Source organism: Martes martes (assembly GCF_963455335.1).
Source record: "Martes martes genome assembly, chromosome: 18".
Taxonomy (NCBI): Eukaryota; Metazoa; Chordata; class Mammalia; order Carnivora; family Mustelidae; genus Martes; species Martes martes.
In genome coordinates, this window is record NC_137906.1 from 37891054 (window position 1) to 37916040 (window position 24987).

The 24987-nt window shown below is 53.6% G+C and overlaps 1 protein-coding gene across 2 annotated transcripts in view; it reads left to right on the plus strand.

The window, feature by feature from the left end:
- The window catches only part of SRL (sarcalumenin), a 36821-nt gene extending 13953 nt beyond the window's left edge, over nt 1–22868 (plus strand). Inside the window, exons 2-7 of one of the 2 annotated variants that reach the window (XM_080829804.1) lie at nt 10309–11343; nt 13022–13123; nt 13927–14022; nt 17455–17571; nt 18295–18528; nt 19702–22868. In XM_080829804.1, the coding sequence (XP_080685930.1) occupies nt 10309–11343; nt 13022–13123; nt 13927–14022; nt 17455–17571; nt 18295–18528; nt 19702–20513 (2396 nt within the window). In that variant the 3' untranslated portion in view covers nt 20514–22868. The remainder of the gene's footprint in view (nt 1–10308; nt 11344–13021; nt 13124–13926; nt 14023–17454; nt 17572–18294; nt 18529–19701) is intronic. The other variant, XM_080829805.1, reaches the window with a different exon arrangement.
- The last annotated feature ends 2119 nt before the right edge of the window (nt 22869–24987 follow it).

Genomic DNA, 24987 nt, shown 5'->3' on the forward strand with positions numbered 1-24987 from the left:
ATTTCTTCCTTCCTTCCTCCCTCTCTTCTCTCTTTCCTTCTTTCTTCCTTCCCTCCCTTCCTTCCTTCCATATTTAATTAGTTTCAAGCGAAAGGCTTCCATGACCAGGAATCAAAACACTTCTATGGCTTTAAGCTGTCCAAGTTGGGGTTCATGGCAGTAGCCCCAGGAACGGGCTTTGATGCAGGAGTTTGGGGCCCTGTTCCTGCCCGGCTGGCAGGCAGGCAGGCCGTTGGCTGGAGCTCCTCAGATGGGGCCTGGCAGAGACTGTGTGGGGCCCTTGGTGTTGATCAGGAAGGGTCATTCAGTGTGGAATGTTCACTTGCCAGGGGCAGTGAGTGTGGAATGTTCACTTGCTCTTGCCCTGCCCTCTGGCCTGCCCTTGGCTTTGACCTTCCTCTCCCCAGGGGAGCCCCGTGGGAACTAGAATTCCGCTTGCCCTGACCTGCGTGGTCACCAGGCTGCTGAAGGGAAAGAAAGTTCTGGGTGACAAGAGCCTCCTTTGGTTTCAGTGTTTGAAGAGACAAGACGAGAACTCAGGCCCTTGGTGACACTAATGCCAACAAGAAGGAAGTCACGCTTGAGTTTAATTGCCTAAAATAATTTCTCCCCGGGGGGTGGGGATGTCCAGAGGGGGAACTCTGTGGGAGGGACAGAGCCACATCTCACTGGGAAATCATGGCCCACGTGTCTGAGGGTCACTGGGCTAGGCCATTTGAGGATATAAACTGGGAAGCCTGCTCCTGGGGAGACATGGGATTTCTAGAACATTCTATCATAGAGTCGCCTGGATATTCCTTGCCTGTGGTGTTCCAAGCTCTGAAATGCCCTAGAGGCTTTGAGAGTTTGTATGGTCCATGGAGCAGTGGGCGGGCAGAGGTCTTCCTTTTCCCTTGTGACCCAGACTCTGTAAGGCTCTTCTTCTTCTTCTTCTTTTTTTTTTTTTTTTAAAGATTTTATTTATTTATTTGACAGAGAGAGATCACAAGTAGGCAGAGAGGCAGGCAGAGTGAGAGGCGGGAAGCAGGCTCGCCGCTGAGCGGAGAGCCCAATGTGGGGCTCGATCCCAGGACCCTGGGATCATGACCTGAGCTGAAGGCAGAGGCTTTAACCCACTGAGCCACCCAGGCGCCCCTGGAAGGCTCTTCTGGCTGGTGTCGTTTGGCCTCCCCAATTCTGAACTCAGCAGCTAAGGGCTGATCTCATGTAGCTTTCGTGGAACCAGCTGACCTTTGTCCCCTGGTGACGAGGATAGTGAGTCCCTCCCTGCATTCTCCTCCCTGTGACACCAGAGCACCCAGAGTCATGGGGAATGCAGGCCTGGGCTGGGTATACATGGCCTCCTTGAGCTCGAACCTTACCCCAGTCCTTCCCAAAATCTCCATGGAGAGCTGTGCTCCGGGACCCAGCCGGACGTCAGAGCCCTCAGCTGGCCCTTGTTGGGAGGCTATGCCTTCTGTAGGAACAGGCCCGGGGAACAGATGGGTGATCCCAGGAGGGCTGGATCTCGGAGGGGGTGAGGGATCCAGGACTCTGTGTTTACATCCAGCCTTGCCCCCAGCCCAGTGGGCAGCTTCCAGCAGGCTCAGTCACCTCCGCTTAGAAATGAGTGAGCTGGGCTAGTTAATTTCTAAGTTTCCTTCCAATGCTACAAACCTCTAAGACAAAAATAACCAAAACAAGTTGCGGTTTGGGGCCATGAGTTCGAGGACCTGGGAGTGGAGCCCATCTGTTGTGAGCTTGGTGAAGCCTTTTGGGAGAGAAGGTGGAAAGATCTGTGTCTTGGCATCTGGATAGCAGTTTTGCTGAAGGGTGTTTGGGCCGGAGCACACAGGGCAACAAACCAGGCAGAATATTCATGTTATTGCTGCTCTAGCCTCTGCCCTTGGCTCGATCTTCCTCCGTAACCTTCTATGAGCAGACTTGGGGGCAGACAGCTTCTCTGGTCATCTTGGCGGCTGGAGGTGTGATCTGCTAAGGACACCTTCTGAGCAGGTGTTGGGGAGGCTGGGCATCGCTAGTGGGTACGAAGGGGCTGCCTGTGGTCACACAGACCCACGCGTGGAGCCCTTCAAAGCTGCAAAAACATTAGCTCTGATTTCATCCGAGCAGGACAAGCGAAGTGTCTGTCTCGATCCATCTCTGTGACACGGTCAAAGCGACTTTCTCAAGACTCGAGTCATTTCTGAAGGGCTTACTGCTTTGCTCCCTGGGCTCGCTTATTCCAAGGACAGTGAGGACACACGGGCACTGTGGTGGCCTCTCTGGCTGTGTTGCCACCTCTAAGAGCTGAGATGGGCCCTTATTTGCTCTTCCTTCAGGCAGAGCCTCTCACCCCTTCTCAGACACACGCGGCCCGCGAGTGGGTCTTCTTAGGCATCCTCCTGAGGGTGCCTTTGTGCTAGGGGTGCCATGCAGGGTTACCTCCCTTCAGTGTTGAATGGGAGGACTCTGGGGGTCTGGGAGGAGTCTGGGAGAGGGAGATGTGCCTTGCCTCAGCCAGTTTCTGGGTGAGTCAGGACTGACTAGAAGTGGTGGGGGTCAGTTACCACAGGAGTCAATGTGGGGCTCAGCAGGATGGGATCTGGGGCCCAGGAGTGTTGACAGCTGAGGCCCATTCCTGTCCCAGGCCACCTGGAACCTCATGGAAGAAATCAGGTTGTCCCCAGCATGCCCACAACTCCACGCCGAGCTGCTTCTGGCTGTTCGAAGGGGAGAAGGAGCCCTCGGCAGAAAGACCGTTCTGGCCCACTGACTGACCCCCCAAAAACAGAGGGTTGGAATGAGTGGAGTGAAGGTGAACCTTTTTGGCTCCTGTCCAAAGCTTGTTCTGTTTTGGCCCACTTGGTGAACTTGGGATTTGGCCTGGCATCTTTGCACTTCTAGGAAATTAGTATTATTGTATCTGACATTGCAGGATGCTTTTAAATATCAACTGACGTTTAAAATACTTTGAAGGGTGGGGTGCCTGGGTGGCTCAGTGGGTTAAAGCCTCTGTCTTCGGCTCAGGTCATGATCCCGGGGTCCTGGGATCGAGCCCCGCTTCGGGCTCTCTGCTCAGTGGGGAGCCTGCTTCCCCCTCCTTCTCTCTGCCTGCCTCTCTGCCTACTTGTGATCTCTGTCTGTCAAATAAATACATAAAATCTTTAAAAAAATCTTAAAAAAAATACTTTGAAGGGGATAGCAAAGGAGGTATTATTACCCGCATTTTATGGATGAATGGAGTTGGTGCAGGGGGAGTGAGGTCACATTGCCAGTTGGTGAGACACGGAGGAGCTTCTGACCCCATCCAGAGACCATTCTGGGTCCGGGTCTTGTGGCAGAAGGAACCCCCAAGATGTGGTCCTAGCCCAGGCTGGGGAAAATGTCAAACCATTTCCCAAGCTCAAGACTCAAGCAGACCCCCCCCTGCTTCCCTGTCTTGGGGATGCGGTGGGTCTGGTGAGTCATTGTTCACCCCATTTCCAAGCCCAGGTGACTTTGACCAGAACTCAGGGCAGCCATCTGACCAGGACCTTAGGGAGCCACACTCCTTTGGCTCTCAGTAGGTCTCTCCCTGCCTGATGACCTCCCAGAGGCCATCCTCCAGACTCCAGGGGGACTCCATATCTTTGGGTGGGGAGGTGGGAGGTGGAGGGTGCCAGCCTCCTGTCTCGGGATCTAGCATGTCCCTCTCCCTCCTGCCCTCCCTCCCCCGTTCACCTCACCCCCTCTGAATGGAGGAAGTATTGTCCAATGACTCCTAAAGGGTTTCTCTTCACTTCAGGCAGGGCTGATCTCTGGGAAAACTGGGTTTTCCACAAGATATCCCTTTAATCATTGAGTCACAGCAAGGGGTGAGGACTTTGGGTTTTACTTCTTTCGGGGGTATTTGCCTTTCAGAAGGGAGTGTTCATCCAGAACCGTGAATCCCCTGGGCATCAGTAACTAGAATGTGTATATGTGATGGTTGTGGGATTGTGTGTGATTTCTCTCCATAGCCCCCAAAGCAAGAATTCCCAGGAATTAGGGATGGGAATGGGAGGTGGACTTCTTCTGTCAATTCTCTGAACTTTATGGGTTAAAAGCAATTGTCTTGAAGTCTTAATCCTTTTTAAAGGGAGGAGGAAGAGGATTGACTCAGAAGCTGGCTCACCCGCTCTCCTTTCTGGGGGTTGGTGGCCTGGTGCCAGGAAAGCCGATGAGACTTGGTTGGTGGAGAGCTGGCTTCTAGAACCAGCCTGCGGCTGATGGGTTTAACCAGCCCTGTGTCCTTGGGGCAGCCACTCTTCAGAGTTTTCGGTTCTTCACCAGTGAAATCAAAACACTTCGTCTGGTCTGTGAGGGGGTCGCTTTTGACTCCTAATCCCATGGTTCTCTCTGATTGGTGCCATTGTCATTGCGTCCTATCCCCTGGGTGAATCATTTTGGGGCTGGAGTCCAGCTGGGGACTAGCTGTCCTGTCCCTGGTGGGATTAACCTTGACTTTAGGAGGTTGGCCAGGGGGCCAAAGAACCTTCCCAGGATGGCTGCCTCGCCCACTGTACCCTGGGTCCCTTGTCCAGGGGGAAAGAGGTAAAGTCCAACCAAATGGCAAGAGAGAGGGTCCCGGGATTCTGGGAGGATGTGGACACTTCCCTTCTAGGGTCCTCAGCACGGCCATCTGCAAAGCTGTCTGAAGGCTCATCCAAGAAGCAAAAGAACAAGGGGCCCTGAGTGGTGAACATTTACTCTGTTAATAAGGCCAAGAAAAAAATATGACACCCAAAGAGACTGCTGACCATTGGCCCAGTCCAGGAGTGTTCGGAGACAAGATCTAGGACACAGAAGGGGTCAGTCTCCTGCTCTGGCTCTGTAAACTGTCTTTCTCAAGGGCTTTCAGCTATCCTTGAGGCATGGCAGACAAGCTGTCTGAGTGTTGGGGTGAAGGACAGCCTGGTGAAAGACGTGGGACCCTCTGGATACAAGACTGGTGTTCCTGACTCCTGGGTACACAAGTGTCCAGGGCTAGAACTGGAAAGCGATGGTCTCTCTGGGGCCTTGTTATGATGAGTCATCTACGTGACTCTGTACGTGTGACCGTCAAAGGTATTTTACCTGTGTGTGACTTGGACTCCGTAGTTTGAAACGGATGAGAAGACACATGGAGGATAACCTTGGCGGAGCCTTAGAAACACGTGTGCTAAGGAGTCTTGGACAGGTGGGATTGAGTTTACCTTCTATTCTGTGGAAGCACTGAATAAATTCAGCCTCTAGAGGTGGCCTCAGAACAGGTCAGCCAAACAAAATCTCAGGTTCTGACCTTCCTTCTCCTGATCTCCAGCTTCAGCACAGACTCCCTGACGCCTGGCAGCCAGGGTGGCTCAGAGCCATGGTTCTCAAACATCGGTGCTCGTTAGCATCACCTTCTGGAACATGCAGCTTACGTTGACCTGGCCTTGGAGACTGGGCGTCCCTGCTTGGAAAGCCCCGCGGGTCTCGGGTACTGCCCACACATGGCCCGGGAACTCCGCTTTGTGTCTTGGCCCGAGCTCGAGCCCATTCCTGGAATGCTTGTTGGGCAAATGACTTTCCTGTGTGTGCTTCCTCCGAGGTTAATAGTCCTTGCTTCCCATGCCTCAGAGGGCTGCCGGGGGGCAGGGAAGAAGAATGTAAAACCACTTCTGGAAGCACGAAGTTCTGCGTGAGGGTGAGACATCACCCAGCTTAGTGCCTGGCAAACGTTGGTCCGCAGATGCTATACGGGGGGCTCCTTGGACTTTTGGGGAAAATGATCAATAGGAAGCTAGTGGAATTTCTAGGGACAAGGCAGGATAGGCAGGAGCAGTGGCTGTCACCCCCCCCCTTCCTTAGGCCCCTTATCCTGTCCCTGGGAGGCACAGACAGGCCCAAGGGAAGCAGCTGCCAAGAGATAAAGGGGGGGTTGAACCCCAGCTCCTTCATCTTCCCACACCTACGAGGCCCATCGATGGAGCTCTAGCCTTCATGGGACATGGTTTGCAAGCTACATGGGAGCAGAACGAACTCTGGACTGAGAGCCATGAACGTGGGCTCTGTCGCAACCCTATCCTGACCTTGGGAAAGTCTCTAAAGCTCCCTGGCCAGAGCTTCCTCCTCTGCACCTGGACTCAGGCCCCTGGTGACTCCACAGTTCCGCGTCCATGTGAGAAGTGCTTTGGAATGGGTTAGGAGCTGGCTGGTGGTAGAGAGAGGAACTGAGCCTGGAGCCCCTGTTGGGGCCGCCGGTGGGGCAAGCTGCCGAAAGGCTGACTCCAAAGACGGCAGAGGCGGTATCAGGAGAGAAAGCAGACCTGGTTTAGGCCATGCTCTGCCTGGCACGCTGGCCTTCCCGTGATCTGTGGGGTTGAGCTGGGGGCTTGCTATTCGTGTACTCTGATGTAAGCACCCAGGCCTGCCCAGGTCCGGGCAGCTGCCTTGGCAGCAGCACATACAGTACAGCACTGTGTGTCCCGGGGCAGACCAAGACTCATCTTACCAGGGTCTGAACCCTTTTGGGGTATCTGGGGTGCCCTGTGCCTTCCCCCACCTCCTCCAGGGGCCACTGGGGGGCTTCAGCTAGAAGCTGGGGAGATCAGGGAGGGAGGGAAGACACTGGATTTGATTTCATGGAATTGAACTGAATTTAATCAGAGGATCTTGAAGCCTCTGACTGCCTCCCAGAGGAGATATCAGGCCCAACGGCACAGCTGCTTCTTGGGAATTGGGCTCTGGGGGTCCAGTGGCACAGCTTGTTTCATTGAGAGGTTTTTCCATCAGTTATTTTTAGCCTGGGAAGAAAGGCCACAGGGCATGAAGGCATCACCCTTGGACTTTTTGCTCCAAATTGCTTAGCAGGTCAGTGACAGCTTGACACTAAATCGTAAAAACCAGGGAAGGATATGGATGTACACACAGACACACACACAGAAGCGCGCGCACACACACACACACACACACACACACACACACACACAGGGATTCCTGTTGGGGGCCCAGGAGTGGAAATAAACAATGTGAAGTTCATGTTAAGCCCCCAAAGTCTGGGGTCCTCATCTCCCTTGGGATTATGTAGCCCTTTCACCCTTACTAGGGACAGAGGGTGTTCTGAGAATATTAGAAACACCACAGATGGTCAGACCCAGAGTATGTTCCACCCACAATCCCCACCATCATCATCACCATCACCATCATCATCACCACCACCATTTCTGCCATCCCTGCCATCCCCACCAACCCCACCAATCCCCACCATCATTACTACCATCACCACCATCCTTACCATCATCACTACCATAACCATCATCACCATCACCACCACCATCTCTACAATCCCCACCATCCCCACCATCATCACTACCATCACCATCACCACCACCACTCCTTAACATCATCACCCTCACCATCACCATCATCCCCACCGTCACAGTCACCACCACCTTTACCATCATCACTACCACCACCACCACCACCATCCCCACCATCACTGTCACCACCACCATCATCACCATCACCACCATCCTTACCATCACATCTCACCATCCCCACCATCACCACCACCATCCTTATATCATCATCACCCTCACCATCACCATCATCACCATCACCACAGTTCTTACCATCATCCCCACCATCATCACCACCACCATCTCCACCATCCCCACCATCCCCCCCATCATCATCACCATCACCACCATCACCACCATCACCATCCTTACCATCATCATCATCATTATCATCATCAATAATAGAGGGCAACAGGGCCTGAGGAAAGGGCTAGATTCACCAGAGAAGCATGGACCATTGCTATTCCAAGGGCGAATGCCAAGCCTTGGTGACTCATCCAACTTGGGAGTCCCCAGTCGGCACACGAGTGGGGAGGGTCCAGGAGCTGAACTTGGGCTCAGGGACTCAGGGCTCAGGATTATTTGGTTTATCAGTGGTTTGCAGCTTTGGCTGCATAGTAGAATTACTCAAGTTTTTTTTTTTGTTTTTTGTTAAAGTCCTGATGCTTGGGATACATCCTAATTCAATCAGAACCTCTGAGGAGAGGGGAAGAGTGGCACCAAGGACTGGGTGATTCCAATGTGTACCCAGTGCCCAGAAGAACCACTGGGTCAGAAGCATTTTTATCCTTTGGTATAGACTGGTGCTTCTCAAACTAAAGTGAAAATGACTCACGGGGCATCTTGTGAAACTGCAGATTCTAATTCAGTGGGTCTGAGCTGGGGCCCGAGAGTCTGCATCTCTACCAAGCTCCTGGCTGCTGCTGCTGCTGCAGGTGCCCAGCCACACTGAGCAGCAGGGGTGAAACACCCCACTTTAGGGCCAGGCAGCCTCCTTTGCTGCTCTGTAGTTAAATGGCTTCAGCCAGTTGCCAGCTGTGTGTTGGGCAAGGCATTCAGTGTCTCAGATTTCAGTCCTGATCTCAGCTGTAAAAATAGCGAGAAGAGGAAGACTTGTCTTCCAGAAGCAAGTGAAATGAAGTAAATCGAGTAAGATCAGTTAATGTCTTATTTGCATAAGATGCTTTAACATTGCCTGGCACACTGAAAGCTTGTACAAATGTATCTCTTATGAGGTGTAGTACCGGTATCTTGCTGCTCAGAGACTGTCAGTATTGATGAGTTAAACAGAGTTCCTCCCAGAGGGTCGGGGGGATGGAGATGGAAACAGAAGAATTAGGAGATAAGGAAAGAAAATTTTAACAGGTAACCTCCAGCTCTCCCCTGGGGGAACCAGAAGTTTTCCTTGTACCCAGGTGTCACCACGGACCTCTCTCCCTGGCACTTTCTGTGGCTCTCAGGGTCTGGGGGAACACAGGGAGGATTATCAAAGCCTTAGCTCTTGCAGTCTGGATGTGGACAGAAGTGTGTGCAGGGAGGGGTGAGGTCCCAGGGAGAAGGGGTTCCCGTGTGCACCCCTAAACACAGGTTGACATAGGAGGCTTGGATGAGGAGTAGACAGTTCTGGATTCCAGTCACCCACTGGCCACCTGCTGTCTTAGGCAAGTCAAAGACTTTCTCTAGACCTTCTGAAATGTGTCTGATGGTAATCAAGGCGGTCAGGTGAGGTCATGAATGTGAAAGTGTCCTGTCAGTATAAGCGGCTCCTTTATAATTAAAGGCACCCGAATTTCCTCCTGAATTTGATCTCAGGTTGCTGCTATAGGGGTCAATGAGAAAATAGTTGTTCTTGGCCCTTGGAGGCTACCCTAAAAGGGGAGCCCCAAGATGTGGTTTTTCTTTGTGGGAGGCAGAGGTGGGAGTACCACGCTGTCCCCAACAGAGGTGGGATGCTGCTTCCTCAAAAAGCATCTTTGTGAGTTAAGGGAGTCTTTGGGGCTGTGTCAGCTACCAAAAGGTAGGGTGCCAGACCTCCATTGTCCCCCTCCTGGAGCCTCCTCCTTAAATAGGTCCCAACCTGGCTGGGACGGGACAGAGGGGATAGACCCAGTCCTCTCTCCTGGCCCCATTCTACACATAAATCCCACTTACCTCCTGACAGAGATCTCTGGCACAGACTAGGCCCCCACGGACTCTCTCCTGCTCTGCTCTCTCTGTGCCCTCAGCTCTCCTTGGTAAAGCCACGGGCCCTTAGAAGGGGATCCCCTCGGGAAGGGGTTGGCTAAGGCCAACGGGAAGCCCTGGCCCTGCTTGTTTTGGGTAGCTCCTCCTCCTCAGGCCGTGTCCCCTCTAATTTAAGCTAGCAAGGCCAGCAAATGCCTGCCCTTAAGGGGACAGAGTTGAATGTGTGACTTAATAAGGCCGAGAGCCACAAGTAATCCCCTAAGTACTTGCTGTGGAACCTGAGATGATCTGGCCGGCGCACACCTGTTTTCACTCCTTTGCTGATAGCAGTGTAAAAAGCCTGCCGGTTAATGACTCTAGGAACTGACCAGGGGGTGGAATGTCCAAGCATCTGTCCTATCTTGGAAAGATCTCTTGGTGAGCCTCGCTGCACGTGCCTGCCGCAAGGTTGAGGAAGGGCTGGAAGGGATCCCTGAATCCCCCCCCCCCCCGCCGCCGTGGTGATCAGGATCCAGTGGAGGCTCGAGAGTTAGGGGCCAAGGGTGGGGTCCTGGAGGCGGCTCGGCTGCTCTCTCCCCCAGGGATGGACAGTGGGTGATAATTCCCGAGCCACAGCGTCCAGGTCTCGGGTGGAAGTCCGAGTAACAGCCACTCTGCTTGCTCAGAGGGTAGCTGTGAGGAGCAGGGAGGGAGGTCCACACCTCCGTCCTGGAGGACAGGAGCGAGGTGGTGTTAGACTCTTTAGAGAAGCGGAGTGAGTGCCAACCCTGTGAAACTGACCAATGGTGTTCTAATCATTTAGAACGGCAAGTTTCCACTTCGGGTGGCACAGAAGATGTTGGCAATTTGTTGGAGAATCATTTCTCTGCTGGAGAAGCAAGTCTAGAGGAGAAGGAAAGGGCGCTTTATGTGGAGGCGGCCCCTCAAGAGAAGACCCTGCTCCTTCACTCCCCGGATGGCAGGGAGGCTGAGAGCTCGGAGCAGACAGCTGCTGGGTCCCCTGCCAGCACCAGCCTGGGCCCTGGTCCCGAATCCAGCCTCTCCAATGCCTCAGCCTCAGAGTCAGCTGCCCCCAGGGACCCTGCGGGACCTGGGGAGGAAGAAGCGGGCCCACCCAGAGCCAGCATCCTTCCAGCAGAAGGAGAGGGCAGGCCTGGGGAAGAGCTGGGACTGGGAGAGGGCCCCGGACAGGAGGGGGCTGCCGGGGCGGCTGCAGGGCAGGCTGGGAGTGGCGCAGTCCCCGAGGAAGCTGAGGAGGTTCTAGGGGACCACCCCGCACAGGGGGCAGCAGGAGGGACTGCGCAACCAGAAGGCTCGGGAGCCTCTTCTGCCACGGAGGTCACGGAGGTCCACGCCCCTAAGACACAACAGGACAGCCCAGAGCCTGATCAGGAGCCAGAAGTGCCAGATGGAGGCTTGGACATGGACACAGAAACCAAGGAGGGGGCCGAGGACCAGGGGGAGCCCGGCCCAGTCTCAGAGACCAGCCATGCACGGAGCTCTGAGGCAGGAGACACCCAGGAGGACCACACCCCTGAGGCCCAGGCCGCAGGGCTGACTGAGGAGGCCCTGGATGAGGCCTCCTCTGAAGAAGAGAGTGGTGACCACAGTGGAGGCGAGGAAGGAGGAGGCGCTCCATCTGAAGAAGAATCTGAGGAGGACAGTGGCGACGGGGAGAGTTCAGAAGAAACAGGGGGCGCCTCAGAGGAAGCCGGGGAGCCCCAGGAAGCAGCAGGAACCGTAACCCCTGGAGATGAGGGGCCCCAGCGGAGCTCTGAGGAACTGAATACAGGGCCCGAGGGGCATGAGGCAGAGGAGCCTAAGGAGGGGCCTCAGGGTAGGGGAGCGCCGAGATTGATCCCAGCCCCTGGGGCTGCTGCGCTCTTCCTGCAAGACGTGTGTGGTGGATTAGGCAGGGACAGGGTGCGGTGGGAGAGCCCACAGCCAGCTCCAGGTTTGCTGGGTGGAGGCCCCAGCCAGGATGCCTGGCCCATGAGGGGCCTTTGGGCTATTCATGAGCCACTAAACCCTGTTTGGAGGGACCGCTGGGAGGCTGCACCATGGACAGCCCAGAATAACCTGGTCACTTCTGAGTGAGGCCCTCTGGAGCCTTCCTGTTAGGGTCCCTCAATCCACTTCAGTGTGGACCACTGCCTTAACCTGAAGGACATGGGGCATGGTGTCAGGTTTTGAGGCCCTGTCGTGGCAAGCTGGTGGAGAGAGTTGTGGGTAGGGTGTGTTCAGAGCCCCCTGGGGTCTCCCCTTGAAGACTAGGCCAGGTCTGGTAGGGTGGACGGGGAGTGGGGTCAGAATGGTGATAATGAGGGACCCTGATGTCCTGCAGGCCTGGGGGGTGGGGTACAGGGGAGGGCGGGGCCGACACTAGTGATGTAGTGCATCCTAGGGATGGCCAGCGCCCCCCATGCTTTATCCGAATATGCTGGCCTGGACCAAAAGCGGCTTGCAGGGTACAGGGCCTGGGCTCAGTCATCTGTCTCCAGTGTGGCCCCCCCACAGATTTCCTTGCAGGATTTAGTTTCCATACTGCTTGTTGGGTACTTGCACCCTCCAGAAGGGGGGGGCCTGCAGCCAGCTGGAGCCTCCCCCCCCGCCACACCTCGCTGTGTCTGGGGTTGGGCTGTCCTGGGGGATCTTGGAGAATCCATTCCTGAGGTGTTGCATGAGACACAGTGATTCTTCTCTGCTCCCATCGCCTGTGGGACTGGTTTCCCCTATCCCTCACGCCCAAGTCTGTCCCACCTGGTAGGCCTATAACGCAGGCACCCCTCCCTGGGAGCCCGCAGGGGGTCACCGGGGCATCTCCCGCTTGGGCAGAGCAACGGTTGGCCACCCCCTGCCCCAACACATCCAGCCGCAGCTCTTCCCACGCAAGCCCCACAGCAGCCTGTGTGATCCTGAGAAAATGCTCATTTTGTTGGGTCAGTTGTTTGCTTGGAGCCTCTCCCTGGCTGCCAGTGCTGCTAGGAAGTAAGGTCGACTCCTTTAAACCACTCCTGTCTCCTGCCCCGTCTTCACCTACTTTACTCCTCCCCTCGGATCTCAGCTCCCAGGTGGGGTTTCTGACTAGCCTGCTGAGACTTTGTAGGCACACGTCTTAGGCCCCCATAGCTTCTGGAATCTTTCCTGCCATAGCCACAACACTGACCGTAATTATTACCTTACTTTCAAGATGATTTCTCCCCATCTCCCTATGAGACTATAGGAAGACTCTCCAAGGGTAGGAGCTGTGTCTGTTTTGGGCACCACTGCTTTCCCAGCATGGGGCTCTGTGCCTGACCCATGCTAGGTGCTCAATTCATTTTTGCTGAATATGTGAAATGGATCATGGAGTTTAGCGGAAGCTGAGTTTAGATTTTCAGTCTCTCCTCAAGATAGAACTCAGTTCAGTTGAACTTGGCAAGCCTTCCCACGGCCCTTCCTTATGCCTTTTCCTGCCAAGAGCAAAGCCCGGCTCTTTGCTTTGCCCTAACCCTGCTCTCTGCTTCTCTCCCCAGAAGAGGCAGAGGATGTGAGTGAAGAAGCCCAGATGAGGGACCGTTCCCACATCGAGAAAACTCTGATGCTGAATGAGGACAAGCCAGTGGATGATTACTCTGGTAACCAGAGGAAGGACCTGGGACTGGGGGTCGGGCTGGGTCTGGGCTCCGAAGCAGGCAGGTCTCCAGGGCTGAGAGCCCTGGAGATGGGGGCCCTGTAGAAGAGCCTCCCAAAGCAGCATCCAAGGCCCAGGTGGGGGTTCTCGATTGGCAGGGAGGAGGAGAGGTGATCCAAGCTGAGGGAATAGGGCCAGGGCCAAGGACAAATCCCAGTGCTGCTGCCTGGGGCCCAGTGCCAGCCTTCATGTGGCGGCCGGGGAGGCTTGCTCATAAGAGTTCGTCCCATCTGCTTTGGTTTTTACAGTTTATAAAGCTCTTTTCTTTCTGGCACTTCACGCTCAGAATAACCCAAGGCTTTCAGCAGGGCTCATGCCTCCTCTTCATTGACGAGCTGGCTGGAGCTCAGAGCAGCCTCGGTTTGCACAGTTTGCATGGGGCACACAGCTAGAGGGGAGCTGTGGGAGGGTCAGGTCTAGATGGCCTGGTCTGGGGCCCCAGTTCCTCCTTCTGGGCCTCACACGCTGCAGGCTCCCAGCCTCACTCTGTGAGTTGCTTTTCCCTGGAGGGAGAAGAGGATCAGGTTTTAAAAAAAAAGTAGTGCAGGAGATTTTGAGGGTGGGAGGGAATGCCTTTTGGTTAACAATTTCCGAGGGTTGGGATGTGGACCAACTCCTGTGAGGCTGCCAGAGGCGGCGGTTGTGGGTTGGGGGGGGTACGGAGGGGTCCTGCTCCCCACTGGCCTGGGGGGGAGCTACCCTGCAAAGTGAGCTGGTCTCTCCCCCTTCACCCTTCTCTGCCTCTAGTGGTGCTGCAGCGGCTTCGAAAGATCTACCACTCTTCCATCAAGCCCCTGGAGCAGTCGTACAAATACAACGAGCTTCGGCAGCACGAGATCACAGGTACCCTCGTGGCTGATGCCCACACTCGCTCTTGAGCTCTGTGAGTGGTGGGCGTGAGGAACACAGGGAGCCCAGCGCTCTTAAACCCCACCCCCCAGCCCCGGCCTCCGTCACGTGACCAGCCTTCCCCTCAAGAGTGCTCTAACTTGCATGGGATTTTGTGGGGATCACTTTGCACGTGTTCATAGTTCAGTAGGATGGTTGTGGTTTCCCAGGACCATGATGCCAATTTCCATCCGTCCCCCCAGAGCCCCCTGACAGGGAAGAGATCATGTGTGAAGTCCCCTAGTTGGCCCGGAATCCTTTTTTTTTTTCTTTTCTCCTTATCACTTCTTCGGTCAGCTTTCCTTGGGTCTGGATTCTTTTAAAAATTGATTTTTGGAATAATAAAAACAAGGGATACTTTTTGCCTAACCCCCCCATCAAATAGTGGAAAATAGTATGAATTGAAAAATAAAAATCCCTGTCTTGATTTTCAGTGTCTCCACTTGTACCTCAGAGCCTTTCTCTGTTATAGTTTCCGGCAAATACTTCCAGACATTTGCTCTGCGCCCAGGAGCAAGCGTGTCTTTTTCTGTTTGTATTTGACCCAAATGGTAAAAGGGCTGAGTGAAACGTTACAACTGCGCCTCTAATTGTTAGGTATTTTGTGCAGATACATTTGTAGGACAAATGTTTCAAAGTGTAACTGTGGAGTTAAACATTTTCGTAGCTGTTGCCAAGTCGCCTTAGGTCAGACCGGTTTGTGGCCTTGATAATGGTCTGGGAGTCTTGTTGTCCCGCAGCCCTGTGCTTTTCCTGAGTTGTTCATCCCCGAAAACTTTCACAATGTATCTGATTGAACGGAGAGGGTGTTACACATCTCTCCCTGTGTGAACGGGCAACTGCCATATTCTCTTGTGTGATGCTCTCCATGGGATGCTCTCGAAGGCTCCAAAGTGGGCAGGGTATTTAGGGTGCCCATTACTCTTGCTTCACAGAAGAGGGACCAGATGCACAGGGAAATGCTGGGTTTCTTAGGATCACACAGCTGAACCAAGAGCTGGAACTCTCGGCTCCTTCTTGGGGAGAATGCCCTATTCCATGACTTCCTGGACAGCCTCTTCCCAGCCTAAGAGGCAACCATCCTCCCGGGCTTCACAGGAGATGTGTGAGGTGGCTGTCTCCTGTGGTTTCCTGTCTTCCACACTGGCCTTGCCTTGAAGCCCGCAGACCCACCCAAGTGGCCCGCCCGAGGCTGTGGGCTGGCGGGTGGAATGGTGCTGTGCGGGGAGGGCGCTCCCGCCTCCTGATCCCCGCTTTTTGAGCTTCTCTCCCCTCCCCTGTTCTGGTGCCAGGGATTCTGCCTCCCTGCCTGCAGGGGAACCTCAGCGGCTCACCTGTGGCCTCCTGCACATGCCAGTAACGCCCCCTGCCGTAGACAGCTGAAACAGCAGCCCTCAGAGAGCCCGTTTCTAGTTCTTCTCAGAGGGAGCTGGAAGGTCCAGTTCCCCTAGTGTCCCCTGGACCTGGGTGAAAGACACTCTGCCTAGGATCTTTGTGGTTATAACCAGGGACTCCTGCCAACCCCTTAGTCTGCCTATCCCGTCCTGTCCTCGAGCCGGGTGCTGGCACTCAGGGAGGCAAGCAGCTCATCGTGTGTGTTTGCAGGCGGAGAGGAATGGGGCAGGGCTGTGGTATCAATTTCAGGCAATTATATATGTGCCTGCCACTTACGAGACACCATCTTGGTCTTCTGGGACTAAGTTTCACCTCAGAGAAAGGAAACCAGCACTTCAAGAAGCAAGGTGCAGAACAAGAGGAATACTGCCCCCCTCTTCGTGGAAAGAAGATGCGGCACGTGGTGTCTGCTCCTCTTGCCTGGGCTGCGCGCAGTAAAATGCCTGGAAGGATGCGTCATGGGTGTTATGACTGAGGCAGCCTGGGGATGGGGTGGGAGACTTTTACTCTATACCCTTTTATACTTCTGATTCTTGAACCAAGAAATTAAATATATCAAAATGGAAAAAAATGAAAAAAAAAAAAAGAGGATCTACTGCCCAGGGCCTATGTGCCGGGCTCAGGGGGACCAAGAGGTTGGAGAATGTGAGGTGTACGTGACGCCGGGTTGGCCCCCGTGCTGTGGCTCAGGGACAAGTTGCAAGAGCAGGAGCCTGTGAGTCAGCAGCCAGTGGCCCTGTCTCCCCCACCCCCCAGCCCCCGGTTTTGAAAGCGCTGGAGGGTTCTGCTTTCCCTTCTTAGAGACCCCAACTGGTGTGGCCCAGGCAGGTTGCTCTTCCTGACATTGGACACGGGGCCCAGGGACCCAAGAATTGCCTAGTCAGTGCTTGGTCCTGGGACTTGGCAAATAGATCGTGGTCTTTGGAGGCTAATTTGAGACTGGCCCAGAGCCCAGGGTCAGGCTGAGCCTGAGGTAGGATGTCAGGAGGCTCCCGTCCAGGATGTCTAAGATTGTGTGAGCCTGTCTCATGTCTTTTTCTTTCTGTTACCAATCCAGATAGCAGAGGGTTTTTTTTTCTTTAATTTTTCAAAGAAATTATCTTTTAAAGGATTTTATTTATTTATTTGACAGAGAGACAGAGAGAGCACAAGCAGGAGGGAGCAGCAGAGGGAGAGGGAGAAACAGGCTTCTGCTGAGCAGGGAGTGCAATGCGGGGCTCGATCCGAGGACCCTGGGATCATGACCTGAGCTGAAGGCAGACACTCAACCAACTGAGCTACCCAGGCACCGCTTAACATCTTATTTTATTTTATTTTTTATTTTTTAAAAAGATTTTATCTATTCACTTGACACAGAGAGAGAGAGATCACAAGTAGGCAGAGAGGTAGGCAGAGAGAGGGGGAAGCAGGCTCCCCACCGAGCAGAGAGCCTGATGCAGGGTGCGATCCCAGGACCCTGAGATCATGACCTGAGCTGAAGGCAGAGGCTTAACCCACTCAGCCACCCAGGCGCCCCAACATTTTATTTTTAAGTATTCTCTACATCCAATGTCGGGCTTGAACTCATAACCCCAAGACCAAGAGTTACACGCTTCACTGACTGAGCCAGCCAGGCGTCCCCAGGTAGCAGAGTTCTAACCCCTCCCCCTGTGGCAGCTCCCTTCTCCCCTTCTGATGAGCAGTTCCTCAGATGCAAACCAGGAGGCCTCACCCACAGTGAGCTCTGAGTCAGTGTTTGTTGATGTCATCTCCTCCTTCTGGAGCCTGTGTGCCAAGGATCTGTGTAAGGCCAGAATCACGTCTCCTCACGTCTTTTAACTGGGTGATCGCATTTACATAGCAAGAGACATGCCACTGATCACCATACCCTGCCCGGTCCCATGTAGAATTCTCAAACTCCATTAGATGGACTGGGATGTGGCAGGAAGCACTGTGTCACTCCTGTATGAAACTTCATCAGTCACTTCCACGTCTAATTCCTGCTGCCTACAGATGGGGAGATTACTTCCAAGCCCATGGTGCTATTCCTGGGACCGTGGAGCGTTGGCAAGTCCACCATGATAAACTACCTCCTTGGCTTGGAAAACACTCGCTACCAGCTCTATACAGGTAATACGGATTCTCGTGCACGTGTGTTTGGCATGGCAGTGTCCTCTGTGAAGGCACGATCAAATAGTCATGTGTGTCATCGATAGAACAATGGGAGTTACATACAAGAAGCTAACAGCTACAGTCTGTGTTCACAGGAGAATTTGTAAACAACGGCCCAGAGATGGAAACCACCCAAACATCCACAGACAAATGAATGGATAAACCAAAGGGTCTATCCGTATGATAGAGTGAGGAGTATCATTCAGTCTTAAGAAGGAATACATTTTGGAAACATGCTACAACATCCATGAATCTTGAAGACACTATATTGAGTGAGATAAGCCAGACACAAAAGAACAGATGTCCTCCAATTCCATTTAGGAGGTGCCTAGAGTCATCCAATCCACAGAGAACAGAGTAGAGCAGAGATTACCAGGGCCTGGGAAGGGGGGGATGAATGGGGACAGGTTCAGTTCAGGAGGCAGATGGTGATGAGGGCTGCACAGTGGTATGAATGTGCTTAATGCCACCAAGCTGTACACTCAAAATGGGTAAAATGGTAAATTTCGTGACATTTATTTTACAGTTAAAAAAAGAAAGAAGACACTAGCTTAGCAAACAGGGTATCCAGTTCTTGGGGCAAACCCACCCTGAAACCCCTTGATTATCCACTTACTTTGTAGTAGGGTCTCTGTCCCAGAGGTGACTGTGTTCCGACTGCCCTCATGCCCATGCGTGCAGGTGCTGAGCCCACCACCTCTGAGTTCACCGTCCTCATGCATGGACCCAAGCTGAAAACCATCGAGGGTATCGTCATGGCTGCTGACAGTGCCCGGTCCTTCTCACCCCTCGAGAAATTTGGCCAGAATTTCCTAGAGAAGCTGATTGGCATCGAGGTTCCCCACAAACTTCTGGAGCGAGTCACTTTCGTGGATACACCAGGCATCATTGAAAACCGCAAGCAGCAAGAAAGAGGTAATGGAGCACTTGTATCCGAACACCTTGAGTTTTGTGTTAGAAAACAGTTCAGCGGCGGGTGGTAGGCAGGCAGGGGAGAGGAAAGATGGCCAGCATTGTCCAAGGCAAATCGGATCCCAGTCCACGTGTACTTGACCTCTGGTTAACTTTGGTTCTGGTTTGAACCTGACATCAAACTCCTCCTGGTCCAGGGTCTACTTTACCAGGCCTGTTTGACCATAAGCCTGTATTAGACTTCCCAAAATTCTCTTCCAGTGGGAGAAGAGTGCCACTTTGGGCCCAGCAGACACTAGGTTATGATAGAGGTTGCTAAGTATTCCCGTGACACGGGGCTGTATGCAGAGATGAGTCATCACAGAGCATCTGTAGGACTATAGGCCCAGATGGTGGATCTCAATTTATGGTTATAACTCTCATTTTGATTTTATGACCATTTTATTACTGGTAATAATATTGTCACTAATAATTATGATAGTAAATTCACTTTCTTCTTCTGTTATGCATCAGATAACTATGTGCATTACATTGATTGTTGTAGAAGAATTTCAAGACAGGTATTCCTAGTCTCCTCATTTTGGAAATAAGTGGAAGGAGTTAAAATATGTTGAGAACCTACCATGTGAGAGGCGGTTTTAGTTAGGTGTTTTCTGTTACTTACAGCAACATCATAATCTTTATATAGACCGAGGTGCTATTGTTCTTCTTGTCATTTTGTAACTAAAATGGTGAAGGTTGGAAGCTTTTACTCTTCTGGGCTGGCCAGTGGCAGAGCCCAAATTCCAGTCTGGGTCTTGGGCCAGCTCCACATTGCTTCCCCCTAAATAGCACATCCTCTCCCTCATATCCTTCTAATTCCCTGACTTCATCCCTTCTATGTCTTTGCCACTGTCCCATATCTTTTTTGACAGTAGAAAGATCTCCACTTTGAAAAAGTATTTTATTTTCCTAGAGCCTTGGATTCCATAGATTAAGACAAGGATCACGGTATTCTTGGCTCAGGGCTGACAAGGCCCACGAGATACGCAGTTAATTCTTTGAGTCTTTAGAAGCCCCGAAAATCCCTATTGCCTTTACTTCCTTCAGTGCAGGCAATGGTTTGGTTCTGGAAGGGGGCACGAAGGGTTAGGGTGAGCCTGCTCAGCTTGACTTCTTACTCCCCCCCATCCCAAGGTTACCCCTTCAATGACGTGTGCCAGTGGTTCATCGACAGAGCGGACCTCATCTTTGTCGTCTTTGACCCAACCAAGTTGGACGTGGGTCTGGAGCTGGAGATGCTCTTCCGCCAGCTGAAGGGACGTGAGTCCCAGATAAGGATCATCCTGAACAAGGCCGACAACCTGGCCACGCAGATGCTCATGCGGGTTTATGGCGCCCTCTTCTGGAGCTTGGCCCCACTCATCAATGTCACAGAGCCCCCGAGGGTGTATGTCAGCTCCTTCTGGCCACAAGACTACAAGCCCGATACCCACCGGGACCTGTTTCTCAAGGAAGAGATCTCTCTTCTGGAAGACCTGAACCAGGTGATCGAGAACAGGTTGGAGAACAAGATCGCCTTCATCCGCCAGCACGCTATCCGGGTCCGCATCCACGCCCTCCTGGTTGACCGCTATCTGCAGACCTACAAGGACAAAATGACCTTCTTCAGCGATGGAGAGCTGGTCTTTAAGGACATTGTGGAAGACCCCGACAAGTTCTACATCTTCAAGACCATCCTGGCAAAGACCAACGTCAGCAAGTTTGACCTTCCCAACCGCGAGGCCTACAAGGACTTCTTTGGCATCAACCCCATCTCCAGTTTCAAGCTGCTGTCCCAGCAGTGTTCCTATATGGGGGGCTGCTTCCTGGAGAAGATTGAGCGGGCCATCACGCAGGAGCTCCCCGGCCTCCTGGGAAGCCTCGGGCTAGGAAAGAATCCAGGTGCTCTCAACTGTGACAAAACAGGGTGTGGCGAGACCCCAAAGAATCGCTATAAGAAACACTAGGTCATTGTGTCTCCGTTCTGGGGTTCCTGTCGGTGGATGAGCTTGTGTCCTAACTGTCTGAGAAGTCCTGGTTTATTAACCCTTTGAGCCACACTGGCAAGAATCCTTACATGCCGGAGATTTGGGAGTTAATTGAGGCCAGTGGTGGGGGAGCGTGTGGGTCAAGGGAGGCGAGAGGAAACTGTGAATTATATAGTGTGCCCATCTTCTTGCTTCCGTGGGGGGCCTGACTGAGGGGGGTCAGGCCCCGCCAGCTTTTCCTGGGTCCTATTGCAAAGGGACAGAAAGCAGCTAAATTCTAGTGTATCCTGAAGTGATGCATGTCCAGCTGAAAGCGGCTGAAATTCTCTTTGATGTCTCTAAGCTGGGAAAAAGAGGGAAGACTTGATTTCTGTAGGGCTGCTTGGGTCCTGCGTGACTTCCTCTCACGCAGTCTCCTGGCCCTCCTCCCTCCTTCCTCATGGGGTGGGGGAACGGTTTAGGATACCAGAATGCTGAGAGAGAACAGGAGTCCCCTGGGCTAGGAGAAGGTGCTGCCTTCCCCCTGCCATCTCTCCGATGTAGTCCTCTAAGCTGGTTGGGAAGCTCAGTCCCTTTCTCGGCCCCAAGAGGAGGCTGAGTGTTCCACGCGTTCGGGTAATTTACTTCTTGGAAGTGACTTCAGTGCAAGTACCAGAACGGCTCGGAGGGTTAATTGGTTTGCAGTGTGTCTTTGTCTATTGCATGTCTTGGAAAACTCAGACCCCAAAGGCGGGTTTCAGAGGGGACGATGGAAACCTTGCTCCTTTTCCCGAGGGTCTTCTCTGGGCAGCCCATCTCCCCCAGACGAGGAGGAGGCAGTTTCCATACCTTCTCTGCAGAGACGCTCTGCAGAAGAGTCGTTCCCTCCTGGGTTTCACGCCATGGCTTTACCTTCCCCTTCTTCTCCATTCCCTGAGGTGCCGACACCCAAAACTCAAGAGTGATCGCCCATGAGTCAGAACCAGCATCGGGCACTCGGTGCGGGCGGAAGCCAAGGCTTCACATTTCAGTGTCCGCCTGAATCGATACTGGTTTGCACCATGCGTACCACGGGGCAGCCAGTGCCTTCAAATACGTGTGAATATGCATGTCCTGCCTTGTCCGAGAGAGAGAGGAGGGAGACAGCAGAGGCCAGCGGGCACGCAGAAGGGATGCGCTGTGAGGCTCCTGCCTGGCTGGTGGGCAACCCCGGAGGGCAGCAGGGAGTGGAGGGAAGGAACCTTTTGATCAAAAGTAGGTGAGTGAATGGTTTGTGCAAATCCAGGAGACCTGGCCCTGGGCTGCTCTTTGCGGCCCCTGCGGCCTCATGAGCCAGTCTCCCTTGGGAGTGAGTGATTTGGGGGGCTTCAGCATGAGGCCTGAGTCAGGGCCCACCAGCACCAGGAGGTCACCTTGGACCAGAAGGAAAGTGAAGATGAGGGCAGACGGGAGGCGCTCCGAGGACGGGGCCGTGGCAGTGAACTGCTGGTCAATCAGGTCAGGTCCCCACGGAGAACTCGGAATTCCTGCTTCCCAGAAGGCTTAGCACGCGGGGGCAAGCTGCAGCAGGGCCTGGAACCTCCCACAAGTCAGCCAGAGGCGCCAGAGCCTCCAGGACATTGCTTCTAAGGACAGAGCCAAGCAGAGCACCAGGGGCCTGCTGGGGCGCCCGAGGAGTCTGGTGACCAGGGCCCAACGAGCTGCTTTTCTTCTCATTAAAATCCACCCTTGCCTCACCACACCTACCGTCTCAAGAGTCTGCCCTCCCACCTTGCTCCTTGATGCTCCCAATGCCTTCGAGCGGCTCAGGCAGATCTGGTTTTCTCCGTGCAGCGGGGTGGTACACAGTGCAGACCCGTCCTGGCAGCCGATGCCCCTGTCACTCTGGGGGAAGTGGGTATGAGGAGGCCAGTATCTTCATTCAGGATCTGTGTTTTCATGGGCCAGGGAATGGCATGGCCAGTGTGATTGTTTCTCCCTTTTTTTTTGTTCCATTCATTTGCCTTTTCTCACTCCTTTCGCTCTCCTCTCTCGCTGACCTGCCTTTTCTCCAAATTGCCAGTAGGCTCCTCAGCCGGCCCGCCTGGGCTTTCCATGCTGTTTGGGCCCCGCTCTGTGGATGTGGATTTCAAGCAGAATTCTGACTCTTTGGCGGGGGGGGGGGGTGTGGATTGGGACCTGGGGTAAATTTAGGATCCCGAGATTTCCCCCCAAGAGGAGTATCTGTAAGTGTTTGTGCCTGAACAGTGCTGTTTCTCTCCAAAGTGGAAGCTTTCCAGTGTTAATGCCATTCTGATTTCAGCGGGGAGGAAATCTCAATAAAGTTCAATCTCTCTGGGACATCTCATGCTTTCTCATGGTCTCCAGCCTGCCCAATCCCTTTCTCTTCCTCTTAGTAGTAGACCGGTTTCTATTAACACTTGTTTTTTAAGCAGTTTGAGGCCCACAGCAAAGTGGAGAGGGAGGTTGAGGTTTCCTGCACACCCCCTGCTCCCACGAGGCACAGCTGCCCCACTAGCAACACCCCCACCGGAGTGGGACATGTGTTCCCACCGGTGAGCCGATCCAGACAGGCCAGAGTCACCCAGAGTCGACGCGTTAGGGTTCGCTCCAGCTGATGTGCATTCTGCGAGTTTGGACAAGTGTGTCACGATGTGCCTGTCCTTAGAGCATGTGCGAGGTATTCCTACTGCCCTAAAAATCCTCTGTGCTCCGCCTGTTCATCCTTCCTGTCTCTTCCCAACCCCGAGTGCTACTTTCTAAGTTTCTTAGGGATAGATAGATAATCCACAAATTGCCCACTCGTGTTTTAGACACCCCTAGCGCCTTCTGCTCTAGACCCCTGCTGCTTCTAGCCGCCCCCGTGTCAAAGATGACCTTGAAACCCAGGTTTCCCGTTGTAGAATTGGAGACAAGGACATCCTCTCTCCTCAGCCCCTGGCTGTCACTCTCCCTGATGTCTGTGGTGGTAGCCTGTTCATAGGAACTATGGAAGCTTCTGCCCCCAAGTCTCTCAGAGAGGCAGACACACCACTCTGTCCACTCTGTCTGTGCCCTCAGCCATGCCGCTGCCCACTTGGTAGCTGAAGGTTCTGGGGAGGGAGCTGGAGAGTCTGGGCCGAATGGAAGGACGGTGCCTCTTCTTGGCTTCTGCTGAAAGTGGTTCTCCCTGCGCCAGGATCCCGAGCTTCCTCCTTGTACTTGTTTTTAAAGGGAACTTTCACTGTCCTTGACTCCCCAACCCTGTGCCCCTCAGAGCAGAGCTCCTTTACTTTGAAATTTTACCTCTGCGGTCCTGAGGACCTCACACCCTGGTTTAGAGCGTGTTTGCAAAGGAAGGAACTGGGCTCTGGGGCGCCACTGGGAGGCTGGAAGTAGATGGGGGTGTGAGACTGAACAACGTGCCATCATGAGGGGGTCAGCACAGTGAGGATGCGGAATTCGGTGGCCACCTGCTCTGGGTTTCCTGTCGGGAGAGGCTGATCTCAGGGTGGGATGAGTAGGGCAGTGTGACTCATTGCCTCCCTCTCCCCTGCTCTCCTTTGATTTGGGGGTCCACAGTCAGCAACGGAGTAGCCTGACCTAGATCAGGCCACTGTCGCCCTCCCCCAGGTCAGCTCTCCCGCCCATGACTGCAACCAGTGTTTTCCCATGACTGGGAGAAATATGGAGCGTTTCCCTGGAATACAGAAAGTAGGTGAGGATAGATGTTTCAAAGATAAACATCACACACTAGAACCTGCCAGCATGTTCAAAATTGTGCTATTTCACAAGCCCTGAACCCTACTGACCACCTTTACCCTGTCTGCCATGAGGACAGCTGGATGCCACGGAGAAAGCAAAATCGAAGACCATTCTAAACCCAGCCTGATGATAGGAGGGGCCTAACGGACAGGGGGTCTCTGCGGGGATGCGTACGTATCTGAGTATGTGGGGGTTACCTGTGGTTATACATACAAGGGGTGCGCAAATGCCTGCACGGAAAATCGGCGTGTGTGCAAACCCTCGTGTATGTGTTTGTGGCCGAAAGATCTCCGAGTGTGTAGCACAGCACCCAGCACCGAGGGCTCATTACCTGCGAGCTTTCAGAATGAATGAAACAGTAAGCGGGTTTTGGGGGAGTAAAGAAGGTGTCTGTGCGCCATATGTGGTGTGTAGAGGGTCCTGGAGGGGAAAGGTATGCCTGGGTGTGGCTGTGAAGAAGTAATTGTATGAATGGTGTGCGGATGACAGGTTATGGGAGCACGGATGTAGGCAGGTGTGTGCACGGGGAGAGACGGATGCCCCAGCCAGGGGTAGACCCAGGAAAACCCAGCCATAGGAGGACACCTCCGAGGCCCTGGCTTTGCAGTTGCAGCCCCTCCTCCCAGCCCCCGTGAACTAAGGGGAAGTTAGAGCCTTCAAAAACTTACAAGTACCGGCAATGTTTTGTGCTGATTCTACTGTCTGTGACATTCGACTCAAGCTTCTCCCA